Below are 22,859 nucleotides of genomic sequence, written 5' to 3'. Positions count from 1 at the left end.
TTTCCATTGGTAGCGACACTTCATTACACATGTCATGTATTATGCTGTATTCGTAAGTAACATTTCAGTATTTGTAGGTAAGAATTAGACTTTTGGTGGATATCCCAATCAAAACTTCATTTTATAAAGCACTTTGAATGTATCATTTTCTTTATGTGCGTTTATTGATACTTTAGACCCTATCATGTATTAATAATGTCGGTTCACAGCGATTGAAAGAGTATTGAAGTAAGAAACAAAGGCACTAAAGTGACTTTAATTTGCTTAATTGCACACAACTCGCTTAAAACCGTTATTGCAGACTTGTGAAGTCCATCTTGGAGTCAGTTACGTCTTGTGGCCTTTCGTTTGAGGGCAACTACAATTAGCTTTATACCAGGGTCCATCATTATGTTGTCTAGATCATGAGACAATGAGAACAGTCGTTTTTTTTTTTTTTTTCGTAGGTAACCTTAGCGAAAACGTCAAAATTTACCTTCGAATAAATCAATTTGGACACAAATTACTCAGACACCAGAAGTTCGGTAAACATTTAAAATGAAGCACACATGACAGTTGACAAATCCAAGTATTTATCCCCTTCTAATCTTCTTTGAATATGATTTTTCTTTCAAATGAGCAGACCGTCGTCTATTTCAGTACATATTTTTCAACAATTAAGCCGTATTCAGTTTTGCATGGTGGGCATGTATGTGAATTCGCAACTTTCATTGACATATGATTTGATAGCAAACATACAGGCCTTCGTTATGTACCAATATGGGCATTGGCATGAATGGCGGTGTTTCACAATACTGTCATGATGTCAAATTGTATTAAGTAGGTAACATTCGGTTACCGAAATTTACCTCTGAATACTTGCTTTTATTGTTGACATCTCAGAAATATTTAAACGCAGGCTATTGAAACTTGGTAGAAATAAAGAGTGTATTACCCTGCACCTATTGGGTAACTATTGTTTACTATTCTCTCACTTTGTGGAAATGACACAGCTTTTAACATGTATTCGGAGGTAATGCATATTTTTTACCAAACCTACCTTTGTGCCATTTAGAATTTCTGGCAGCTAAACACAATAATAAAGGTGCCCGAATGCAATGCATTTCAGTATTGGACATATCAAAGCTTGTATCAATTGCGCATTTATTAGTGCTTTCCATTTTTAAAGATATATCTAGTGCTATGAAAAATTGTATTAAGTAGGTAATGTAAAAAATACCACTCAAAAAATGATCACAAAAAATTCATAATTATGTACAAATATGTGAAAAATTGAACAGGCAATCTTTGAATACACAACTTTCAGGAAATCAATTTAGATTCAATCCAATGACTTCTTTTCATAACTGATTTAGACGTTTTTAAAAATACTTTAAGAAATAAAAAAAAAAAATGGGTAAAAATAGCATGTTTTGGGGTCTCTGTGTCTAAGTTTTTCACAGAAGGGGTCTTATTATATATGGCGCGAAGCGTATGATCAAGGCGAATAAACACAATAAAAAAATGAATGCCAATTGATTAATACTTTTAAGTTATGGCCCTGAACATGCCGTGTACACTTTTCGTTGGATTCGACCATATGCACAAAAAAAAGCTTATTCCCAAAATTTCAGTTTAAGGGCAGAGTAATGGGAGAGAACATGGACCTTTTCGAGCTTCATTATTTCTGAATTGTATGTCCAAACTCCAAAGTATATAAAACTATACATTTTTGGAAAGGAAATGAGTCAAGGAATCCCATGGTGACGTCAGATTTGTTCAAAAATCTCAAGTGTTTGAAAAAATCACAAAAATTCACTTTTTTACCCCATTTTTTTTGTGAAAAAAAAGAAAAAAATCCGTTCAGAGTAAAAAAAATTCAGTTAGCTTTTCATGAAGAAGAGACATGAACTTAGGGAAGGTTTTTTTATTTTTTTGAAATTCGTCTCTTTTTTTTTGAAATATTGAAAAAAACATGTGAAAAAAGCCATTTTGTCACTCTATTAAGCTAAAAATTGCACATAATGGTGTATATTTTTGTTTAAAACAAATATTTTGAAAAAATGAAAAAACCTTCCCTAGACTTTGATGTACTCTAAAGGATTGTGCAAAAAGTTTACCATTTGCTTGCATATTTTTCGAGGTATCTTGTCACAAAAATCGCGCAATATTGTCAAAAGTGAACTCTGAGAAATCGATGTTTTAGAAAAAAATGTCAAAATTATGCACAAAACGTCCATAAATTTTAAAACGGTAAGACTTTCACACTTGTAAAAGCTGTATCTGGTGCATGGTCTAAATATACATCTTTTTGCACCAATGAATCTAAGTATAATGTCTGCTTTCAGTGCGCCAAAATTCAAAATAATTAAAAAATCTAAGTGGCATTTTGACTGCAAATTTTTGTTTTGTTTACACCACATTTGCTGGCGTTAACAACATACCGAATGCGCCTTGACTGCGTTGGACATACGCGCAGAGTTGCGCCAGCGTTACTGCTTGACGCGAATCGCTGGCGTAATCACAATATTTCGCATTCGCGCATTTCTGACTCATTATTTCCTGCCAATTTACTAAGCTGTCTTGAGCCGTGTGACTTTTTAGAGTTGAAAAGAGTGAAATAAATCAAGCAAAAATACGAATAAATATTAGCAAGTTGTATTTTATCAGTTTCAAGTGAAAGAATACATCTTAGTGTTGATAAATATCAAAAAATCTCAAATTCGGTCGTGGACGAATGTGTCTTCCATTACTCTGGCCTTAATTCTGATTTTGTGTTTGCGAGTTATGCATGATTGTAAGTGTAATACACTTACAATCATGCATAACTCGTTGTAGTGTAATACACTTACAATCATGCATAACTCGCAAACTGTAAGTGTATTACACTTCTCCATAGGCCACTGTGTTGTAATTTTGTTTTGTTAACCAGAATGTAAACACAAATTTGACAATATTTTTGCTAAATGAAATAATCTGCATGAATTTTCACGTCATAAACATTAAGTAGCAAGAGGTTTCCAGTGGTATGAAAATCTTAACTTTTTTGAGAAAAGTGGGGGATGAGGCTGTAGATCACGATATGCCCCTTTAAATCAAAATATAAATCTTGAATATTGAACCTGTTGCATCAATTCTTGTGAAGTCCTACACACCTATGTTTACCCAGGCGGCGGATGACATGATCGAGCCGGCAACTTGTGAAACCGCCCGGCCGTATGGCATTTTCCGATATAGTTGATTAGTTTTGTGGGGTTCATTATTGAACCCCAACGGTTCTAGCTTGAATTTATATTATTTATCAACATAGACCTATTTGTTTGTGATATTTCAAGCGTTTTAAAATTTCAAAATAATCCCATTCAATTACACGGTTGACGATGAAAATTTACTGAATTTAGAGAATGCAATGCGGCCTCCACCTGTGTATACCTTGACAATGTTTGAAACTGATTCATACACCTAGTTGCTGTTAATATTTTGTGACTTTTTTTGTTTTTTGTAGATTTGGTTCCAAGAGACAATGTTGAGAAGTGGCTTAAACATCTTAGGAATGAGTTTCCTGCCATCGCATTCAAGGCATCTACACAAACACAAAGACATAACCTGGTGAGTGTATTACTGCAGAGAAGATACCTTACCCTTCCCAGAACCCTTTGCAACATGATGCATGACCTCATTACAGCAAATGATACTCTTATCACTTGGTACAGGTTCCCTTTGTTTGAATGTTGAGAATAGACAGGTTAAACGTGGGTCGATAGTCAAGAAATAACATATTTTTGCAAGATCTGGATGTGCTCTGTTCATTGAGGTACTTTTTGTCACTATCGACCCATGTACAGAAAACTGAAATGGAAGAAATGCATTGTGGGAAGTGTAAGATATCTTCTCTGGTATTTTCTAATTCAGGCAGATAATGTTCAGCCCAATTGCGTGAAAATGTTGCACAAATTGACAAAAATCCACCCATATATATATATATAAGTCAGAAATCAATTTTAGGAGCCATTTTAAAACAAATTTGTTTTAAATTGTATTATTTTCTGTGAATTTTACCTACAAATTGTGATTAGTGTTCAAATACTTCATTTGTTATTCCTGTACCAAAATTCACCAAAAAGGGGCTAAAATTTATGTTTTTGGATGATATCATTTGTGTACATCCATATCAAAAGGATGCACTTGTCGGCTGCTACATGTGTCTCATTTCACATAATAGCCAGGAATGAATTACCAGACTCATCTCAAGTGGAGGGCACTTCAAATGATCCCAAAGTCACATGGTTTAGGAATGTTCTCTGTATTCCTGAGCCATGTGACAGGGGGATGATTTGAAGTGACCTTCACTTCAGATGAGTCTGGTAATTCATTCCTGGCTATTATGTGAAATGAGACACATGTAGCAGCCGACAAGTGTATCGTTTTGATATGGATGTACACATTTTACAATCAGGGTAAAAAAGAATAGAAATTGATGGGCATTAGGCGTTACCAGTTGCGGAATTTAAAATGTATGCCCGCTTGTGTTTAGTATAGAGGGATATCATATTTCAATGCTTTTTAAATTTTCGTGATTTTTACAGTTCTGGCATTTTTGTAGGTTCTACTCACAATTTCAAAGATTTGCACAGTAAATTTTAGGGTATACTTACATACAAATATTTGTGTCAACTTCTGAAATTGACAACAGCATCAAAAAAATCCTGCTGTATATGACATCATTTTGCACTTTTTAATGAGCATTAAACTTTATATTATGATGGAGAAATTGGGTCGTTATTTGTCTATAAATACTATTTTGTTTGTCAAAAAATTATTGGGAAAATTATTGTTTAATATTTGTTATTATTTTCAGTCTCAAAGTAAAGTGCCTGTGACTATGTCTAACAAGGACCTGTTGCAGAGTAGTCATTGTCTGGGAGCCGATAACCTTATCAAATTGTTAAGCAATTACTGTCGCAATGCGGACATCAAAACAGCTATCACAGTCGGGGTTGTAGGTAAGTCAACAAATGTTCAGTATTTTGTATTAAGATGACGGGCATTATTGCAAAAGTCTTTCTTCAGGAAAGAAAACAATTTAATATTTAGTCTTTTGCAGATGTTCAAGTGACATGTTATTTTTGTCATTGTCTTATTTTGTTGAAGTAAATAAGCAGGAAATATGAGTCAGGAAATTATGTGTGAATGCGAAATATTGTCATTACTCACAAGATTTGTGTTGTGTGACGCGGCGCATACCTGTGTGTATGTTCAATGCGGTCTAGTGGCATTTGGTATGTCATTAATTAATGCCATCAAACGTATGTAAACAAAACAAAGATTTGCAGTCAAAATGCCATCCAGATTTTCAAATTATTTTGGATTCATTAGTGCAAAAAGATGCAAATTAAGACCATGCACCAGAAAGTCTTTAAAATATAAAGATGTTTTGTGCATAATTTTGACATTTTTTTACTAAAGCATCAATTTCTCAGAGTTCACTTTTGACAACATTGCACCATTTTTTGACAAGATCACTCATAAAATATGTAAGCAAAAGGTAATTATTTGCACTATTGTTTAAAGCTCATCAAAGTCTAGGGAAGGTTTTCTCATTTTTTCAAACTATTTGTTATGAATCATTATGTGCAACATTTTGCTGATCAAAGTGACAACAAAAATGCCCAAAGTGCCCAAAAATTTAAATTTGAGGACTACAGAGTGCAGATTCAGTTTGAATAGCTTGCAGTTGGTGCTAATTAGCTGAGGGTGCTAATTGGTTGAATATGGTACCCTGGCACATTTTATTATTACAACCAGCAAACATTTACATGTATATCAAGCCACGGATCACATTTCTCTTGCGTTTTCAATAATAATAGAATAAGATGATGATTATTACATGGAAAATGTTTATTTATGATAATTATTGTTACTACTTACTATTTTGCAGGTTTTCCAAATGTTGGCAAGAGTAGTGTAATCAATAGTTTGAAGAGAAATAAATCTTGTAGTGTTGGGGCTACACCAGGAGTAACAAAGTAAGTGATGCATATGTGATGCTATGCAGAGGTTTTATATTCCTATGGGCATAATGAATCAAAGTCTTCCAGAAGCTACCGCATCAGCAGGCAGTTGTGAAAGCAGGTGGGACTTTGTTATGTAGTTAGAGAAAATAAAATAAATGTTGGTATTTATACAGCGCCTTTCACATGTGCACATGTACCAAAGCGCTTTACATTTATTCCGCCGTCGTTAGAATATGTCAGCTGCCATACAATGCCCAAGGCATGCTCATACCTTTGGGCGGCGCTCAATGGACAGTATTCATAACAGCTCCCCATTTCACACCTTGGTGGAGAGGAGTAATCGAGATAAAGTGCCTTACTCAATTGCATAACACGATGGCGTCGCCGAAGCTCGAACCCGCATGTCGTAGCCCGTTCCGCTCGGCCACCGTGCTCCCACATTGTTAATCATTAATGTTGGCAAAATGATACCATTGTTATCTAGGAATGTTGGGTCAAAATTAAAAGATTCTCAATTATCTTCAAAATATCACTCATTTAAGATTTGATGTGTTCACTTTTTTACAGATTCCGAAAAATCATGTTAACACTGCTTTTGATTTTTCTTTCTATTAGAACGATGCAGGAGGTTATATTAGCCAAGAACATCAAACTTCTGGACAGCCCTGGAGTTGTGTTAGCTAGTGATTGTAATGAAGCTGCTATGGCATTACATAACTGTGCTAAGGTAGGCTTTGTTCAACACTTGCCCAATGACTACACCTGATCAGCGTTCGAAATAGCGCCGGTCTGCTGGCTATTTGCCTGTAACTTTTTTGGCCGGGCTAGTAACTTTCCTGACTAACAGTCTAGTTGCAGGCCCAGCTTGGTCATAAACTTCTTAAAACTCAAAGTACTAGTTTCTAATTATTCCAACACATGATTGGTAGAGCATCGGTCCGGTGATCCGAAGGTCCCAGGTTCAAATCCTGGATGGTCAGTGAAATTTTTTCACTGGCTGTCATTTATGTATGTGTTGACTTGTGTTAAAAACCTTTCTCATATGATTCATGAATGCATGTCAATTTGTCATTATTTATTAAATCACACGAAGCACGGTAAATAAATTTAATTCAGATCCAAAACAATCCCTGATCTTGCAATAAGCATTTCAACTGCCACCTTGACCAGTCTAAGTTCTATTCTGTGAAATTGATTGTCACATAAATGGATCAGTGTATGCTGGATGTTGGGGTGTCTGGGCAGGAAAAGTGCAATTGATCCACTAGACCTTCTAAACACAATGACCAATGAACTTCATTATTATGAATCCAAGTGTGTGAAAATATTGGATCCAAAACATAGTAATGATTAAATAGGATGCTTTACACCCAATATTTATTGGTCTCACTATGAGAAAACAAAGTTGGTAGGGTGATGGGTCTTGATGAGCTATATAGATATGCGTCAAGTTGTTCACCTTGTTGGCTGCAACTGTGTAGGCAAGCAAAATTGATATCGATAGAATACCTTCCCGAAAGTAATAATGTTATTTTGGAAGAAAAACTACCGTATTTCGTCAAATAGTCGCCCCCCCTCAAATAAATGCCCCCACCACTTTTTTCAACCAAGATGTTTAAAAAATGCCGATATTACCATGCTATCTTGTGCAGTAAGCTTACCAAGTTCCCCACATGGTCGATAATAGTGTCACTTTTTGGCGAAAATCTGGATTGGAAACCCGGAAGTGAATCAGAAGTCAGTGTTTCTAGTTCATAGTTCGTCGTTTTAGCGTGAGTTTTAAGTTTACCTAATGATTTTAACGGGAATTATCGTTCTAAAATTGACCTTGAATAAACGCTCCCCCTTGGGAAAATGTAACGCCCCCGGGGGCGTTTATTTGACGAAATACGGTATACACTTGGGGCTGAATAAATATTACACTTTGATATTCATTTGTTTTGTTTTTATAGGTAGAAACATTAGAAGATCCAGTCAAGCCAGTTGAAGCTATTATGAAAAGATGTAATAAACAACAGGTAAGAGTTGTATCTTCCCGAAAGCTGAATTTATACTCGATCACCGAGCGATTCTGATGCACCGCTTTTGGGAAGCGATGGGCAGTCACCAAATTTTGTGATGCTTCGCTCGTCCCTTTTGCATTTATACTTTTCATGTGATGCTTCGCTCGTCCCTTTTGCATTTATACTTTTCATGGCGATAGCGATTGCAGACAACAATTAAAATATTCTAAATGCCACAAAATACATATTTAGAACATCCATTGCTGTCAATAATTATTGCTTTGAATTGATTCATCACCGAAAGTTAATAATCGAGAAAGGTATTTGAATTGGCAAAATAATAGGTCCAGTTATTTGGAAATGATTGGTTGATGCATTCATGTGTCAAGCGTCATCGCTCGGAAGTTGAGATTTCTTCAACTCGCAAAAGCAACATCATTTTTGCCTCAGTGATTTGTATTGATTGATCAGCTTGACGCTCTGAAACACTGAGCATGTGTGAGAATCGCTTTTCTGCAAAAGCAATCGAGTATAAATTCAGCTTAACAGATTCCTATTACATACATACATACAATAGGCTTTTATATAGCGCCATTTCAAATGATCACAGCGCTCAAAACAACATAGCAAGAAAAATATAGCAAAAACATGACAGAATATAAGCAAATGCAATAAAAAGCAATTATATTTCTGAAAACAGAAATGTTTTCAGCCCTTTTTTGAACACTGGCAAAGAGTTGGAGGAACGGACTGAAACAGGTTGCTGGTTCCACGACTTAGGAGCTGTGAAAGCAAAAGCCTTATCAGCGGCTGACTTAAAAGAGCGGTAGTGGAGTTTGGGCACATGCAGGCGAGTGGCATCGGTGGCAGATCAAGTCCTCCTCTTCCAGGGATATATAATGTCAAGGAGGATGCCAAATGATCTGTGCCCACGCCAGCAAGGCACTTGTAAACATACAACATGGCTTTGTAGTAGACTCTCTCCCTCACGGGCAGCCAGTGCAATTCATGGAGCAATGGGGTAGCATGGTCTTTCTTGGCTGCAAGAAAAATTATCTTGGCTGCCCAATTCTCTAGTCTTTGAAGACGAGCAATTTCAGTGACATTCGAACCCAAAAGTAAGATGTTACCATAATCCAATCTGGATAGAACGAGTGAGCGAATAACATTGTTACAAGTATCAAAGTCTAGAAAATGACGAATGCGAGAGATGTTACGGAGATGGTAGGTTATGCTGCGTGAGAGAGAAGTAACTTGGGTGGACATGGACATTTGGCTAATCGCAAACGACACCAAGGATGCGCACGGTCTCAGTAGGCTCAATCACAATATTACCAATGTGAAGTTTGACAGCAGGCGTTTGTTGAAAGATGATAAAGCAACAAAAAATTCAGTTTTGTCATTGTTCAGCTTTAACCTATTACATGTCATCCAACTTTGGATATCACTAATGCACTTGGTAAGTTTGGAGAGAGCTGAGTCAATAGACAAGGTACTGGATGGATCAAAACTGATGTAAAGTTGAACATCATCCGCATAAAGATGGTAAGATAAGCCATGTTTTTGAATAATTCTTCCAATTGGAATGGTATAAACAGTGAATGATAGAGGACCCACTATGGAGCCCTATTGCTGCCGACCCAGATGTACACTGATGCCCAGCTACTTTGTAGCTACTCTAGAGTACCAGAGCAGTACTAATCCACCAGAGCAAAAATTCATGGAAACAGAGTAGAACACAGAAAATCAGGCAAAACAGAATTTTTGCTACTAAAATAATAAATAAATAAAATACAACTGAAAAATAAGAAAGTTCAAAAAGGTCAGCAGCTTCTATCTGATTTCTCCACATGGAATGTTGCAACGTCTTTCACAACAGTTTAACATGTATATGCAAATAGGAACATTTATGCTGTGCTGTGGAGCGAATTCCGGGTGAATTCCATCTCGGATTTCGCATCATTTTTTTCACACTGTACTAAATACCGTAATTACTTGATCAAACAGCTAGCAAGTTATATTACTCTGTCAGCTGAAATATAGAGCTGTTTTAGAAACTGGAAAACTTGCCACTATTTTACACTAGAGTGTGTACTGTATGTGTGAACACTGTGTGTAGTCCGTGTACACTAGAGTACATGTGTCTACCCACACGGGTACTCCAGAGTACCAATAAAGTAGCTGGTCAGCAGTGTACCTCTGGGGCAGCAGCAATAGGAATTTGGTAGTGTTTTGGTGGCATCTCTTCAGTTCCTGCATGACAACAAGGCTTAAACATGCTAAACATATTGTAAAGATTTGCCTAATGGCACACATGGGCCCCCCTTTGCCTTTAGGTAAATTTCACGTACAAATAGAGAGCTCACTCCTCATGGTGGGATTTTTACGGGTGAGTACTTTTAGTTTGTGCCTAAAATTATAGTTATGTCGGGGAATCCCATATGCGCCATTGAATCTTTACGGTAACCATTAACCCAAACATTTCACACAATGTAGTCAATTTTTGGGGAGAATTAACTCTCTTCACGCGGGTGTCGACTGCAGACGACAAGTTTCCAAAAAAAATTTAAAATTCAAAAATTTCAGAAATTTAAATTTTCATGACCATATTTGGAATCAGCATGAAAAATGCATTAAAATGAGTACAAACACGCCTAGTATTGATCCAGTAGTTCTTAAGATAGCTCTTGATATTTTGAGAAAATATTTCAAAACTTGAACTTTTTTCCATTGAAGCGCATGGCTAGCACGCATAAAGCATTATAGCAACAAGTATGCGAGCTTGCTCGTAGTGATTTTGAATGCTTGTTTGTGCGTTAAGAAATGAAGCGCAGATGCAGGTTATTTATGTGCGAAATTGGAATAATTGAGCAGTTTGCGGTTAATTGTGAAATAGTAATGATCTCCATTTGCATTCGCAGTTTTACAAAGATTAAAATATGATTAGGTCACACGCACCGCTTATATTCATGAAGTTATTAATCTGCATTCCTTCCTCAGATCATGTTACATTACAACATCCCTACCTATGACAGTGTTCCTGAATTCCTAGCCCAAGTTGCTAAGAGAAGAGGTCTGCTGAAGAGGAAAGGGATTCCGGATGCGGAGAAAGCAGCAAGGACAGTCCTGAATGATTGGAATAGGTATGTACACAGCTGCTGTCTTGTGTGTATGCAGAATAGTTTGGTTGATTGCGAATTCGAGCCCCAGCGGTGCCATCGTGTTGTGCACTTGGGCAAAGCACTTTACCTCCGTCTCTCTACCCAGGGGTGAAATGGGGAGCTGTTATGAATATTGTCCATTCAGCGCCGTCCAAAAGTATGGCAGCTGACATATTCTAATGACAGCAGAATAAATGTAAAGTGCTTTGGTACTTGTGCACATGTGAAAGACATTGTATAAATACCAACGTTTTATATTTTTTTAATATTGATTGCATCATTTGGGTACCTGCTTTCTCCTTGACTACGGTACTACACAAGGCAAAGATCATGCAATCTATGTATGGTTTTATACTGGGCTTTTTCATACACACCAATATGATATTTATTTATTTATTTTGATTTCAGTGGCAAGATCTCATACTTCACACATGTACCAGAGCAACACACGCTAGCGACCCATGTGAGAGCAGAGATTGTAACACAGATGAGCAAAGAGTTTGATATTGACTCATTACAGCAACATGACAAAGAAACGTTAAAAGGTATTGTTGGAAAGCATGATGTAAACAATATTGGCATTTGCTCATGAACTATTACAGTTGAATTACATACACCCCTATGGAAGACATGGTTTTAATCTCCCACACAGGGAGTGTAGACCTATTAAACTAAGCCATAATGTATGATCTTATAATAGGAAATTGGTTAATTTTTTTCAAACCTGATTTTTTTGCATATTTGTAATGTTTACACATGTCCCAACTTGCACCTAACTGAAATCGCCAAATTTCTTGTCTTTTAGGTCAACAGAGCAAAGTTTGACATATCATAATTTAAAAATTATGATAATATGTCCTCCCATAGAACTGTGTGTTGTGGCCAAAATAACCAGTGGTTTTTTTTTTCACTTTACCTTGTTATTTCAACCTAAAATGGACAGCAACCCTTCCCGTCAGTTATTACTAATATTATTTCAACATTTTGAATAAAGAATAACAAATTCAAAATTTGACGGAAATCGTACATTAAGGCTTTAAGGTAATACCATTTGAAATTCCCCACTACTCCCTGTGTGGGAGATTAAGGTCATGTCTTCCATGGGGGTGTATGGATTTGAATATCCCAATACAGCTGAAATCTTAGAAATGTCAACTAGATTTAAGTCTTTATATTTTAAATAGTAGTTGAAAAGAGGAGAAAAAATATAAAAATAAGAAAGGGGTCATTTAAAAATGTCATAAACTCAAAATAAATATGCAAAAGAGACAGCAAAAGAACAGTTTATACTTCACAGATCATTTCCTTCGCTATGTTGTATCGGTTACACGCTTGACGACTTCAGATCACCCGACATCAGATGCAAGGTATCAAAGATAAACTGCTCAAATAAAGAAAGTCCGCAGTCATGTAACCTGTCCTAGACCAAAATCTGATCTTGTTATGACAATTTGATTGATACGGTCGTGTGCAGAATCTTGTTAGCTCCAATTTGATACCAAATTTGCTACCAAACACTCAAAAGTGACAAAGATTGATACCAGTTTATGACATTTGCTACATTTTCAAAAGTTGCAAATCAAACTATGCACGCGGTCGAAATTGCTTAGCGTGGCAATGTGGTCAAGCTTGCTTGCCCACGATGGGCCCCTGTCGACTATCCCAAGTGCGCGCTTTATTCAATTGTTAATTTAAAACGCATGGATTGCTACAGTGCTTTCCTGATGAATACTAGGGCACGATGCGATCGATATGACCTAGCGGTTGTTTCGGGCTATGTCAATGGTCGTGCTCTGCCATTCACCTCTACAGGTCCGCGTGGTCCGTTTTTAATTTGCAACTTTTGAAAATGCAATGAATTTAGAGTGTTTGGTAGCAAATTTGGTATCAAATTGGAGCTAACAAGATTCTGCACACGACCGTATCAATTAAATTGTCATAACAAGATCAGGTTTTGGTGTAGGACAGGTTACACGCTATAAACACTAGATTTAGAAACAATCTCATCTTACCTCGAGTCAAGGAAGTCTTTTGTGAGAAATCTATAAAATATGCAGGTATAAAGCTTTGGAATGCTATTGATTCTGATATCAAGTGCTCGTCATCAGTGAAGCAATTCCGGAAAAAGTATAAACAACATCTTATGCAAAACTATTCTTAATTGTCTACAGTCTTTCAATCATGTGTACCTCACCATTATTTTGTTCACTAATTTCATTAATTTACTTTCAATAATTAGCTTTTGATATGTGCATTTTGTTTTTCTAAGTTTTTTCCTTAAATGATAATATAGGATATGTCATTGATGGACATGACAGCTGGTTGGTTCGACTCGGCATTTTTGTCGTCTACCAACCTGCTGCCATGTCAAATAAATGCCATATACCTGTATCAAGGGGTTACAGAGCTACAGGCCTTTGGGCCTCAACTGTAATTCCTTCACTCATAGTTGTATTATGCATTTCCATAGTTATTATTGTGATGTGCCCTGAGTAATTTAATTTGATGATTTATCTTTGTTTACAAAGTTACATGAGTGATGACATTTTGGGGATTCCCCTCTCAAATTGAGCAAAACAAGCTGAATCATATCTAATTTGGAATATTTGGAAACCCCCTGAAAATGATGTAATGGGATTTCCCCTCAGGAAGTGATGTAATGGGATTTCCCCTCAGGAAGTGATGTAATGAGAAAGGTTAATGTTATAAGTAAGACTTGGGAATTTCCCAGATTGAGCATAGTGTGAAGGCAGTAAATGGCCCAGAATAGAATGGGGTTTTTCCCAAGCTTGGTATATAATAAGAAAATGTAAACAATGATTCACAGTTGATAGTGTTGATCTGGGCTATGCTTACAGTCCAATTCCTTGAAAGAAAGGAAATTACAAACCAGAAATATTTTATGTAGTCAAAGTACTACTATTTACCAGTGTTGTCGGAGAAGATCTAGAATACGCCAAAGAACTTTATTCTTCCAAGAAAGGAAATATATTCTTCTGTCGACTTGCTGAAGTCTGGTATTTTGATTCAACGCATAACTGTCAAAATAAGTGGGGACAACTGCATCGCAGTCCTGCTTCCTGAAGATATTGTGTGAAAGGTGGAAATAGCACCAAGTTTGGAGAAAGCAGCGCAAGGAGTTAAATTTGGAGAACTGCGCTTAAGGAGTTTAGCATAGGAGAACGGCGCAAGGAGTTTAGCATAGGAGGACGGCGCAAGGAGTTTAGTATAGGAGAATTGCGCAAGGAGTTGTAAACGTGTTTGGAGAACACCATTTTCGTGTAAGGATTTTATACGCAAGGAGTTATCAATGCAAGTGTACAAAGGACTTCGCTGATTGTCGCAGGACAAGTGAGTAGGGATATATTACATCAGTCGTCCAGAACATTACAAGAACTTTATGATCACCAAGAAGAAGAATGCTGGCTAAGTACAAAATAGATAAAGAGTGATTATATTTGATTAATGTATATGTGCATTTGTAGTCATTACATTGTACCAAACGAAACTTGCTTTCAATTAAAGACTTAGATTTTGTTAGCGTAAACGAACAGTGTATTTGTGTTGTGCATTCGTGTGAGTTCGGGTAAAAGGTGATTTTGGCCTTGTCAAGTACGACTCGTAACATTATATATGTATTATTATTTATACCTTTATAATGTAATATTCTTATGTATTATTCTTGTATCATGTAATGAGTGAAAAGATATAATAAATCTATCTATCTATCTATCTATCTATCTATCTATCTATCTATCTACATGATTGCGGACTTTCTTTATTTGAGCAGTTTATTTGCTGTTAGAGTTTATTGGTTCCATTTCAAAATGGCATTTTCCATTTGAAATCCATACACCCCCTAATGGAAGACATTAACCTAATCGCCCATACAAGGGGTGTAGATTTCAAATTGAGCCACCCATATTCAAGTAAACCTATTTGAAATTTACATTCACGTAGGAGATTAAGGTTGGGTGTTCTATAGGGGTGTATGGAATGGCCCCATGATGAAGTTCTTAACTTTTTATTATTTTTGTACCTGTGATACAGATTTAGAAGATGTGAATCCAAGTAGACTGATGGCAATGGAGACAAGTGGGCCCACCTCAGGGATTCTTACCGCACCATCTGAAGACCAAGAGGAGGAGAATGATGAAGAGGAGGAGGAGGATGACGAGGAAGAAGAAGAAATGGACAGTGATGAAGAAGAGGAGGATGAGGAAGACGATGAAGAGGTAAGGCATGACACATGGTTTTATCCTTTTGTGAACATGAATTCCATGATCTCTTTGGTCAAACACTATTTGGATAGAAATCTGTACTATATGCATACTGCACATGACATAACACAGGCAGGTAATATTTTATGTGTTTACATACTCTTCTCCCGTGTGCATATGTGTAATGTATTATCCTTCAGTTGATAAGAATTCTGTAATCTCATTGGTCAAACACCACTTGGATAAAAATCTGTATTACCTGCAACCTGCGTACTCCTCGTTAATATACAGGCAGGTAATATTTTCTGTTTGGGAAATCGGTGTATTTCCTAAACAAATAAATTTGATGATTTAAAAAGGATACTATTGGTAAAACTCCATATTTTGTGTTTCTGAGTTTCAATTTGGAAATTAATCCTTGCAAGTAAGCAAAGGAACCGATACCAATCTTTCTGAGACCCCCTGTACTAGGTCATCAAAATACAGTCCACCAAGATATATTCCAGAGAATAATATAACAGACAGGTGGTTTCTTGTTTTTGCAAAAAAAATAATTATGACTGTTTTGCTTTTATACTGTCCATTTCAGCTAGCAGATGTAACGGTGTCAATTGAATCAAGCAGAAAGAGCAGTAGAAGATCCTCTGTGAGCAGTAAAGGGAACAAGAAGACAAAAGCTGAAATGAAAGATGACAAGAAGCAAACTGTAGCAGGAAATCAGAAGCTGAACAAGGCCAGTAAGCTAGCTTTCAAACAGATGCTGAAAAAGAGGAAAAAGTCTGGTAGGTATTGAAGGGCTTCATGTGGTCCTATGTTTCCTATTTTTCTTCTGTTTTTGAACTTTATATTTTCTTATATTGTTACAAAATGTCATATAATTCATATATTTTTTCCAAATTTAGGAAATTAATATGTTTTTGCTTGCACTTGTAAATTTTATGTAAAATTAAAAACATTTTCATTCATGCAATTGCCTGTGTAGGAACTTAACCAGTCAAAGCCTTAGTACAGAAGTTTATGCTGATCAAATCATCAGTTATCAAAGAAACCATATTACATTGTAACATTGAGAGATATGGTGTTGAGATGCAAACCTTTGTCAGCCTAGAATCAAAGATAAACCATTGCACCCATGATTAGTATTATCGCCACTTATGTAGAAGCCTAGCTTTATATGCTATAATAACAAAGTCTGTTTTTACCAATGAATGGGCTAGCAGTGAATGGTCTATATCAACACTCGCCCTTTGCACGGATCCGCCATCATGCTACCAAAACGAGGTTCGCCCTGTAAACGCATGCGCAAAAAGTGCAATTTTATTTCTCGTGATTTTCTATCAACGCGCCGAAAGGCTTTTGCAAAGCATACACGGTAATTAATGCACACGTTTGACAGGCGTACGCACACACAACACGCACTTTGCGGGTAGAACCTCGTTTTGAGATGACCGTGCAAAGGGTCAATGCCAGTGCATTATTCATTCAAAAACTTTGTCTCTTTTCCTTTTAACCCTTACACCCATAAATACCACAGAATACCACAATGAAAAATTCTGTGCATGCATGCATCCCAGGGTCTGCGATGACGCAATCACCCTAAATGTCAAATGCTCACGGAATTGCTGGCCGGGTATCAATAACCTGTGTGGTTGGCATGTAGGGGGTCAAAGGTTTGAATCTCGGGGGTGCCAAGTCAAAATTCTTCTTCACTTTTTCGGATCTTCTGTGACTTCCGATAGCAAAAAACCTGGGTCAGTGTTAGGGTTAGTTAAGATGTATTTTCCCAGATTAGAGCCTATGTACCACAGAATACCACGATGAAAAATTCTGCGCATGCATGCATCCCAGGGTCTGCGATGACACAATCACCCTAAGTGTCAAATGCTCACGGAATTGCTGGCCGGGCAGTAATAACCCATGTAGCTCCCGGTCCGCGATCGTGTGGTTGGCATGCGGGGGGTCAAAGGTTCGAATCCCGGAGGTGCCAAGTCAAAAATTCTTCTTCTTCTTCACTTTTTCGGATATTCTGTGACTTCCGATAGCAAAAAACCTGGGTCAGTGTTAGGGTTAATCGAAATCCATCAAATTTGTTTGTCAATCTTAATGTTTGTTTGTCTGTCTGTTATTTCTATCAACAGATAAGTTGGCAACAAAATTATCAGATGACCTGAATCAAGCCATGGATTTTCTCACGGGTTCCAAGGGAGAAAGCGATGACTACGATTTCAACCAACATTTTGCTATATGATATTCTACTCCTTATGGACATTGATAAACATTTGTGTGATTGAAGCACCGCTTGTCAGGGTTTCCTCATGTAAATTATCATGACATACAAATATATCATAGTAAGAAATTACATAGGGGTGGGGGAGGGGTGATAAGAAACTGTTTTGAGTCTTCAGATTCCAGGAACTACAAGAACATCGATCACCCATGCCATGAACTCTTAAAACCGCTACCCCTGAACTTGATATTGACTGCTACTTGAAGAAAGGTATCAAGGCTTTTTAATAATATAGAAGTTAAGAATATGCCAAGAAAAAATATATACAGGGTGTATCAAAATGATTGGTACCCATCACTCAGTATCCAGTGAGCATGGCCAAGAATGCCACATCAAAATGCAGTAAAACATCCACCTTATTAAACAATTAGACAATAATAACTGCGCACCATCTATTTTGAGGTCACTGTGTGAAATCGGAGGGTTTTGTTTTGGGCTGAGGTATTTTTCCGAGGGAGCGGTAGCTCCTGAGGAAAAATACCGAGGCCCAAAACAAAACCCGACAATTTCACACAATGACCACAAAATAGATGGTGCAACATTATTATTGTCATTCATTACCGTCGTATCTAATATTTTGAACAAATCAAAATGGCATTTTATGCCATAAAACGCTGTTAAATACGTCGTATAACCAGTTTTAATCATTGTTGTAACCTACCCTACAAAAAAATCAACCAGGCGAATATAACATTCGCGCCGACAACAAGAGCTACCAATCACAGAAGCGCGACAGCATCGCAGTAGGCGCGTGCGCTTGCGATAAGGCGAGGTTATAAACGCATGCGCGCGCAGAAGTCGTTGTTGCCCGTCCGAGTCATTGTGAGTTATTAATGACCTCGCAATTAGTGCGCGGTCAGGCAATCAATTTCTTTTGATTGGATTACAGGCTTCGCGTATATTAATGAGGTTATGAATAAATAGTAGTCATTTCGAGAGGTAAATTTGGAAGAAGGGGGCGTTTCATTAGACAACAAAACTGATGGATACCAATCATTTTGATACACCTTGGTAGAATCAGGAGTGACAACATTGGAAGTAACATAAAAATAGTATAGCATTCAAATTTTTATTTCTGGTATTCCATTTGAAATCCAGCTCCAACAAAACCTGGAACAAATCACCAGACATGTTTTTGAGTTATAGGCCTTAACAATAAAAAATTCTAATTTTGGAATTCTTAATTTCGTGGTGTTTGACTGGTGGACTAAGTGGACTTTCAAATCCTTGAAAGTACTTAAATATTAAAAAAGAGGTTTATTTAATCAATAATTATTGTTAAAAGGTTAAAAAGTTATGATAATCCCTATTCAATCCTGTGTTAGGCAGGAATTCCAAAACTAATTGGCCATTACTCAGATTAGCAATTTGGCAAAAATATCAAGGTATCATTTACATAAATATCCATATCTTAAAAAGTATTGATACTAGTTATAAAATTTTTGTATAATTTACAAGCTTATTGTCTAGTGCTTACATTTTTATGCAAATCATGAAATGTCAAAAATGCGACTTGTTCCTGGTTTTGTCAGAATGGTTCACATATACCCTGTATGGAAGACACAACCTTAGTATCCTACAAGCAGGGTGTAGATTTCAAGTGGAGTCACCCATTCAGGTAACTCCATTTGAAATTTGCACTCCCTATGTAGAAGATCAAGGTCATGTCTTCCATAGAAGGTGTATGGATTTCAACTGAAATACTAATAGTCCAAAAGTAAGATGTGGATTTAAGCAAATTTGAAAGTGCTTGTTATGTCAGTGATCATTATGTGGGATTTACCATGGAGTAGAAATGAATAAAATCTTACGTGAATGTTCAGACAGAAATCGTTGTGATTTGGTGTGCAGAATCAAGTGTCAGAAAATGATTCATCCAACACTGGCCCTAGGCCATGCCAAAATTTGGAGGCCACAAACTCCCTGTGAGGCAGGCATGTGCACTCAAGTGTCCCAAATTTTGGTTTAGGTATAAGATCGACAGTTGCGGCCGGCGCATTACAATTTAGAGGGAGTTGAGCATAAATTTTACTAGAACATTTATGCGTGCGAATCGTGCAAAAAAAATGTAAATTTCAGACTATTTTAGCCCAAAATAAAAGTAAATTTTGCTACATAACAGGGTCATCATGATGCAAACCAGGATTTTTTTATTTTATTTTGCTCCCCTGACCAAGAAAGGTAACTACATCCCTGTCTGACTCGCCATCTCTCTTTTTCTCTTTTCTTGAAACAATGATCATTGGGTGGGGCTTATTCATAATACCCAAAAGGATGTTGATGTCAAAGGTCATTTAGGATTCAAATTTGAAAAGGCTCTGCTTGGCTTAAATTTGGTGGATATACACCCAAAGAGGAAGGAACATGATAAAATCAAAACGGAAGTCAAAGGTCATGTACGGGTCAAATTTTGAAATGATTCCGATTGAGCTCAATATTAATGAAATTGAATAATAAATTCAGACAAGGCTTCAGCAGCATAGCTGCTTTTGTTTTCAAAATTAAAAAAAAAGCATTTTATGACCTGGTTTAGGTTCTCAGCTTCTGCCCCACAGAGGTGGCGTAATAAATTTATTGTTTTTGCAATACAGACATGCATACTTAATCATAATAGAATATAAAAGAATTAATATCTCCACATAAAATTTCTAATTTACAAAAGATTCAATACGTATATAAAGCAGAAATGTTTAATCTTTTAATTGTACTTGTATACTTATGCTCCTGTATTATTGTGAGTCTAGAGTTGCTAATTGGTGTACAAAGCTGCGTTTTCTGAATTTTACAGAACTTTATAGACATTAAACTAGTCCATCTAAATTAGCTGTAAGCTCTCTCACTTTCATGATAAGGCTGCAAAACTAAAATAAGGCCGTATAAAATTAATGTTTTGGTTCTCGTCCAGAGGATTTTCATGAATTGATGAGGGAGGGAGGTGTTTTTTTTTTTTTTTTTTCCAATGTAAAATTAGCATTGTCAGTAGTTTTTGGTCTTCTCCAACAGTGCTCGAGGAAACGATGAGGCCCTTTTTTTTTTTTTTCAAATGTGAGATTCTGAGGATAAACCCCTAGAGTACCACAAAAAGACTTGGAAGTGATGCTTGTTCTCTAATAAACTTATTTATATGTATGAAGATTTCATAAATCATTCCAAAGTCTAAAAAATTGAAAAATCTAAAAAAAAAAAAAAAAAATCTGACAAATCCCAGAAATTGAGGAGGGAGGGGACGAGAACCAAAATATTAATTTTACACGGCCTTAGCTGTAAGCTCTCTCACTTTCATGATAAGGCTGCAAAACTAAAATAACCTTTAGAGGCCTACCCATACGGATGTGACATGATCAACAGAAATGAGTCTTAACGCCAACCATTTTGATTTTGGTTCATTATTCATTTACACTTGATGTCCACTGCAACCCCAATTAAAATTTAAAAAGTTATCTCCAACTTCAAAAAAGTCAAATGTAAGAATGAATTTCCCATTTAATCAATCCCTGAAAATTAGTTTGAGCAATATTAGAATCATTCCGACCTCTTGATCATGTCGCATACGGCAATACATACCATCTACATTCATTTGTCTATTTTAACTATGATGTGATACAGTAACATGAATTATACTCCCCGAAATAAAATAAAAATCTGAACAAGTGCAATACAGGCTGTATCAAAATGATTGGTACATATCAATTTTGATGTTTATTGAAAAGCTTGCCTCTTCCAAATGCAACATTGGACACTCTTGAAATGTCCAGAATGTATAGTTTATGACTTGTTATACAATCAAGCTACAAATTATTTGGATCTTAAGTTGAATTTTGATGTGTCAGACTCCTCTATTATCAATAAAAACTAATGGGTACCAATCATTTTGATACAGCTTGTATAGCTAGCCTTTGATAGCATGCAAAATCCATTCCTTTTTTTAAAGAACAATGGGATTAGGCAGTATACTCATTAGCTATCACATTTTTATCCCATCAGATCTAGTAACAAATCAGAGCTATGTTTAGAGAACTAGCCATCCTTGCAACACACAGTTACATTTTTCTTGATGACGGAACAAAGCCATGATTTTTCTGTGTTACAAAACTTAAATTCTGTGTTACAAATTGGATGATTCTGTGATTTTCCGTTTTACATTATAAAGCACCGAAAAGTGCATACATTCCCATACAAGCATGTTTTTAAAAGTGTAATCTGTCTTATATAATAATATGTACCTTTTTACTGTAGTCTCCCCTCAACATCCCCATTAAAATTAAGCATCATCAATTGTCTTGTGTGTACTTCCGATAGCTGTATCGGACAGAATCTTGCATCGTAGGCCTAGAATAAATGCTAGAATAGATTGTTTAATGGTTGATTACTGCTAAATTATCACTTTTCTTTGTTGTTGTTTTTGCAAATCAACACAAAAGTTAGACATTTTACACAGATTTTCACTACTTTGTGGCATTTTCAAATTTCCGTGAGCAAACCCCGAATTCCGTGAATTTTTTCCGTATCACAGAGAAATCAAGGCATTAACGTAACATTATCTGGATGTAGAACACATGTTCTACACAGAATGCAAGATTAGACTAATTCCAATCAGCCGTCTACACTTCGCATGTACTGTGTATGCTTCGTAGTGACGACTGATTATCTTACAGCCAATATCATGACGGACTTCTGAAAACTATTCAATGCGACTTCAGTTTGTGCGCCGCCAGAAGCGACTGACTAGCGGCGCCCAGCATGCAGCGTCGTTGTACCGCGCCGCTGTGACAAGATCGCGCTCTGAACTTCTAAAACAACATTACAACAAACTCGGTCAAAAGGTCAATTTGGACACAACTGCGCATGCTCTATGCCACAGGAATCCTGTTGCAAAATCCGTCACTTTTTTTCCACGTAGTTTTCTCAGGGCAGCAGTCTAATGCAAGATGTGTCAGTAAAAAGACTGCAAAAGAATCAAGGTACTAGTTATTTTCATCCCTATATATCCGAAACAAAGACCTTGTTCCGTTGAAATTGATAAGAAATAATGACACAATGATTAAAAATCCCAAGGAATATTTTAATTCAAAAGTTACAGTTTGCTCCACTGGATGCCCTATTGATTTGCACACAAAGTGTTCTGGAACAAGCAAACTAGTGCCATGCTTTCCACCGATTAGAACATTAAAATGCAATTTTTTTATTTTGTTCCT

General features: G+C 36.5%; 1 protein-coding gene and 2 long non-coding RNA genes across 3 annotated transcripts in view; 2 read left to right on the top strand and 1 right to left on the bottom strand.

Annotated features, from left to right (window-relative positions):
• LOC140171810 (guanine nucleotide-binding protein-like 3 homolog) overlaps window positions 1-18,098 on the top strand; it is a 37,582-nt gene extending 19,484 nt beyond the window's left edge. The window contains 10 exon segments of the mRNA XM_072195140.1: window positions 3,485-3,588; window positions 4,838-4,982; window positions 5,918-6,005; window positions 6,609-6,720; window positions 7,946-8,011; window positions 10,997-11,139; window positions 11,566-11,702; window positions 15,208-15,392; window positions 15,967-16,159; window positions 17,516-18,098. Coding sequence (XP_072051241.1) covers window positions 3,485-3,588; window positions 4,838-4,982; window positions 5,918-6,005; window positions 6,609-6,720; window positions 7,946-8,011; window positions 10,997-11,139; window positions 11,566-11,702; window positions 15,208-15,392; window positions 15,967-16,159; window positions 17,516-17,625 — 1,283 coding nt within the window. The 3' untranslated portion in view covers window positions 17,626-18,098.
• A 2,092-nt stretch (window positions 18,099-20,190) lies between these two features.
• LOC140171808 (uncharacterized) lies at window positions 20,191-21,067 on the bottom strand. Its single transcript, XR_011861645.1, has 2 exons — window positions 20,942-21,067; window positions 20,191-20,503 (listed from the first exon to the last, which is right to left on the bottom strand). It is a non-coding gene; the product is annotated as an uncharacterized lncRNA (long non-coding RNA).
• On the top strand, window positions 20,396-21,939 carry LOC140171809 (uncharacterized). The gene is made up of 2 exons (XR_011861646.1): window positions 20,396-20,516; window positions 20,954-21,939. It is a non-coding gene; the product is annotated as an uncharacterized lncRNA (long non-coding RNA).
• The last annotated feature ends 920 nt before the right edge of the window (window positions 21,940-22,859 follow it).

Source organism: Amphiura filiformis, chromosome 15 (assembly GCF_039555335.1).
Source record: "Amphiura filiformis chromosome 15, Afil_fr2py, whole genome shotgun sequence".
NCBI classification, from domain to species: domain Eukaryota; kingdom Metazoa; phylum Echinodermata; class Ophiuroidea; order Amphilepidida; family Amphiuridae; genus Amphiura; species Amphiura filiformis.
The sequence above is the reverse complement of the archived record's forward strand: the minus strand, read 5'-3'. Positions and strand labels throughout refer to the sequence as shown.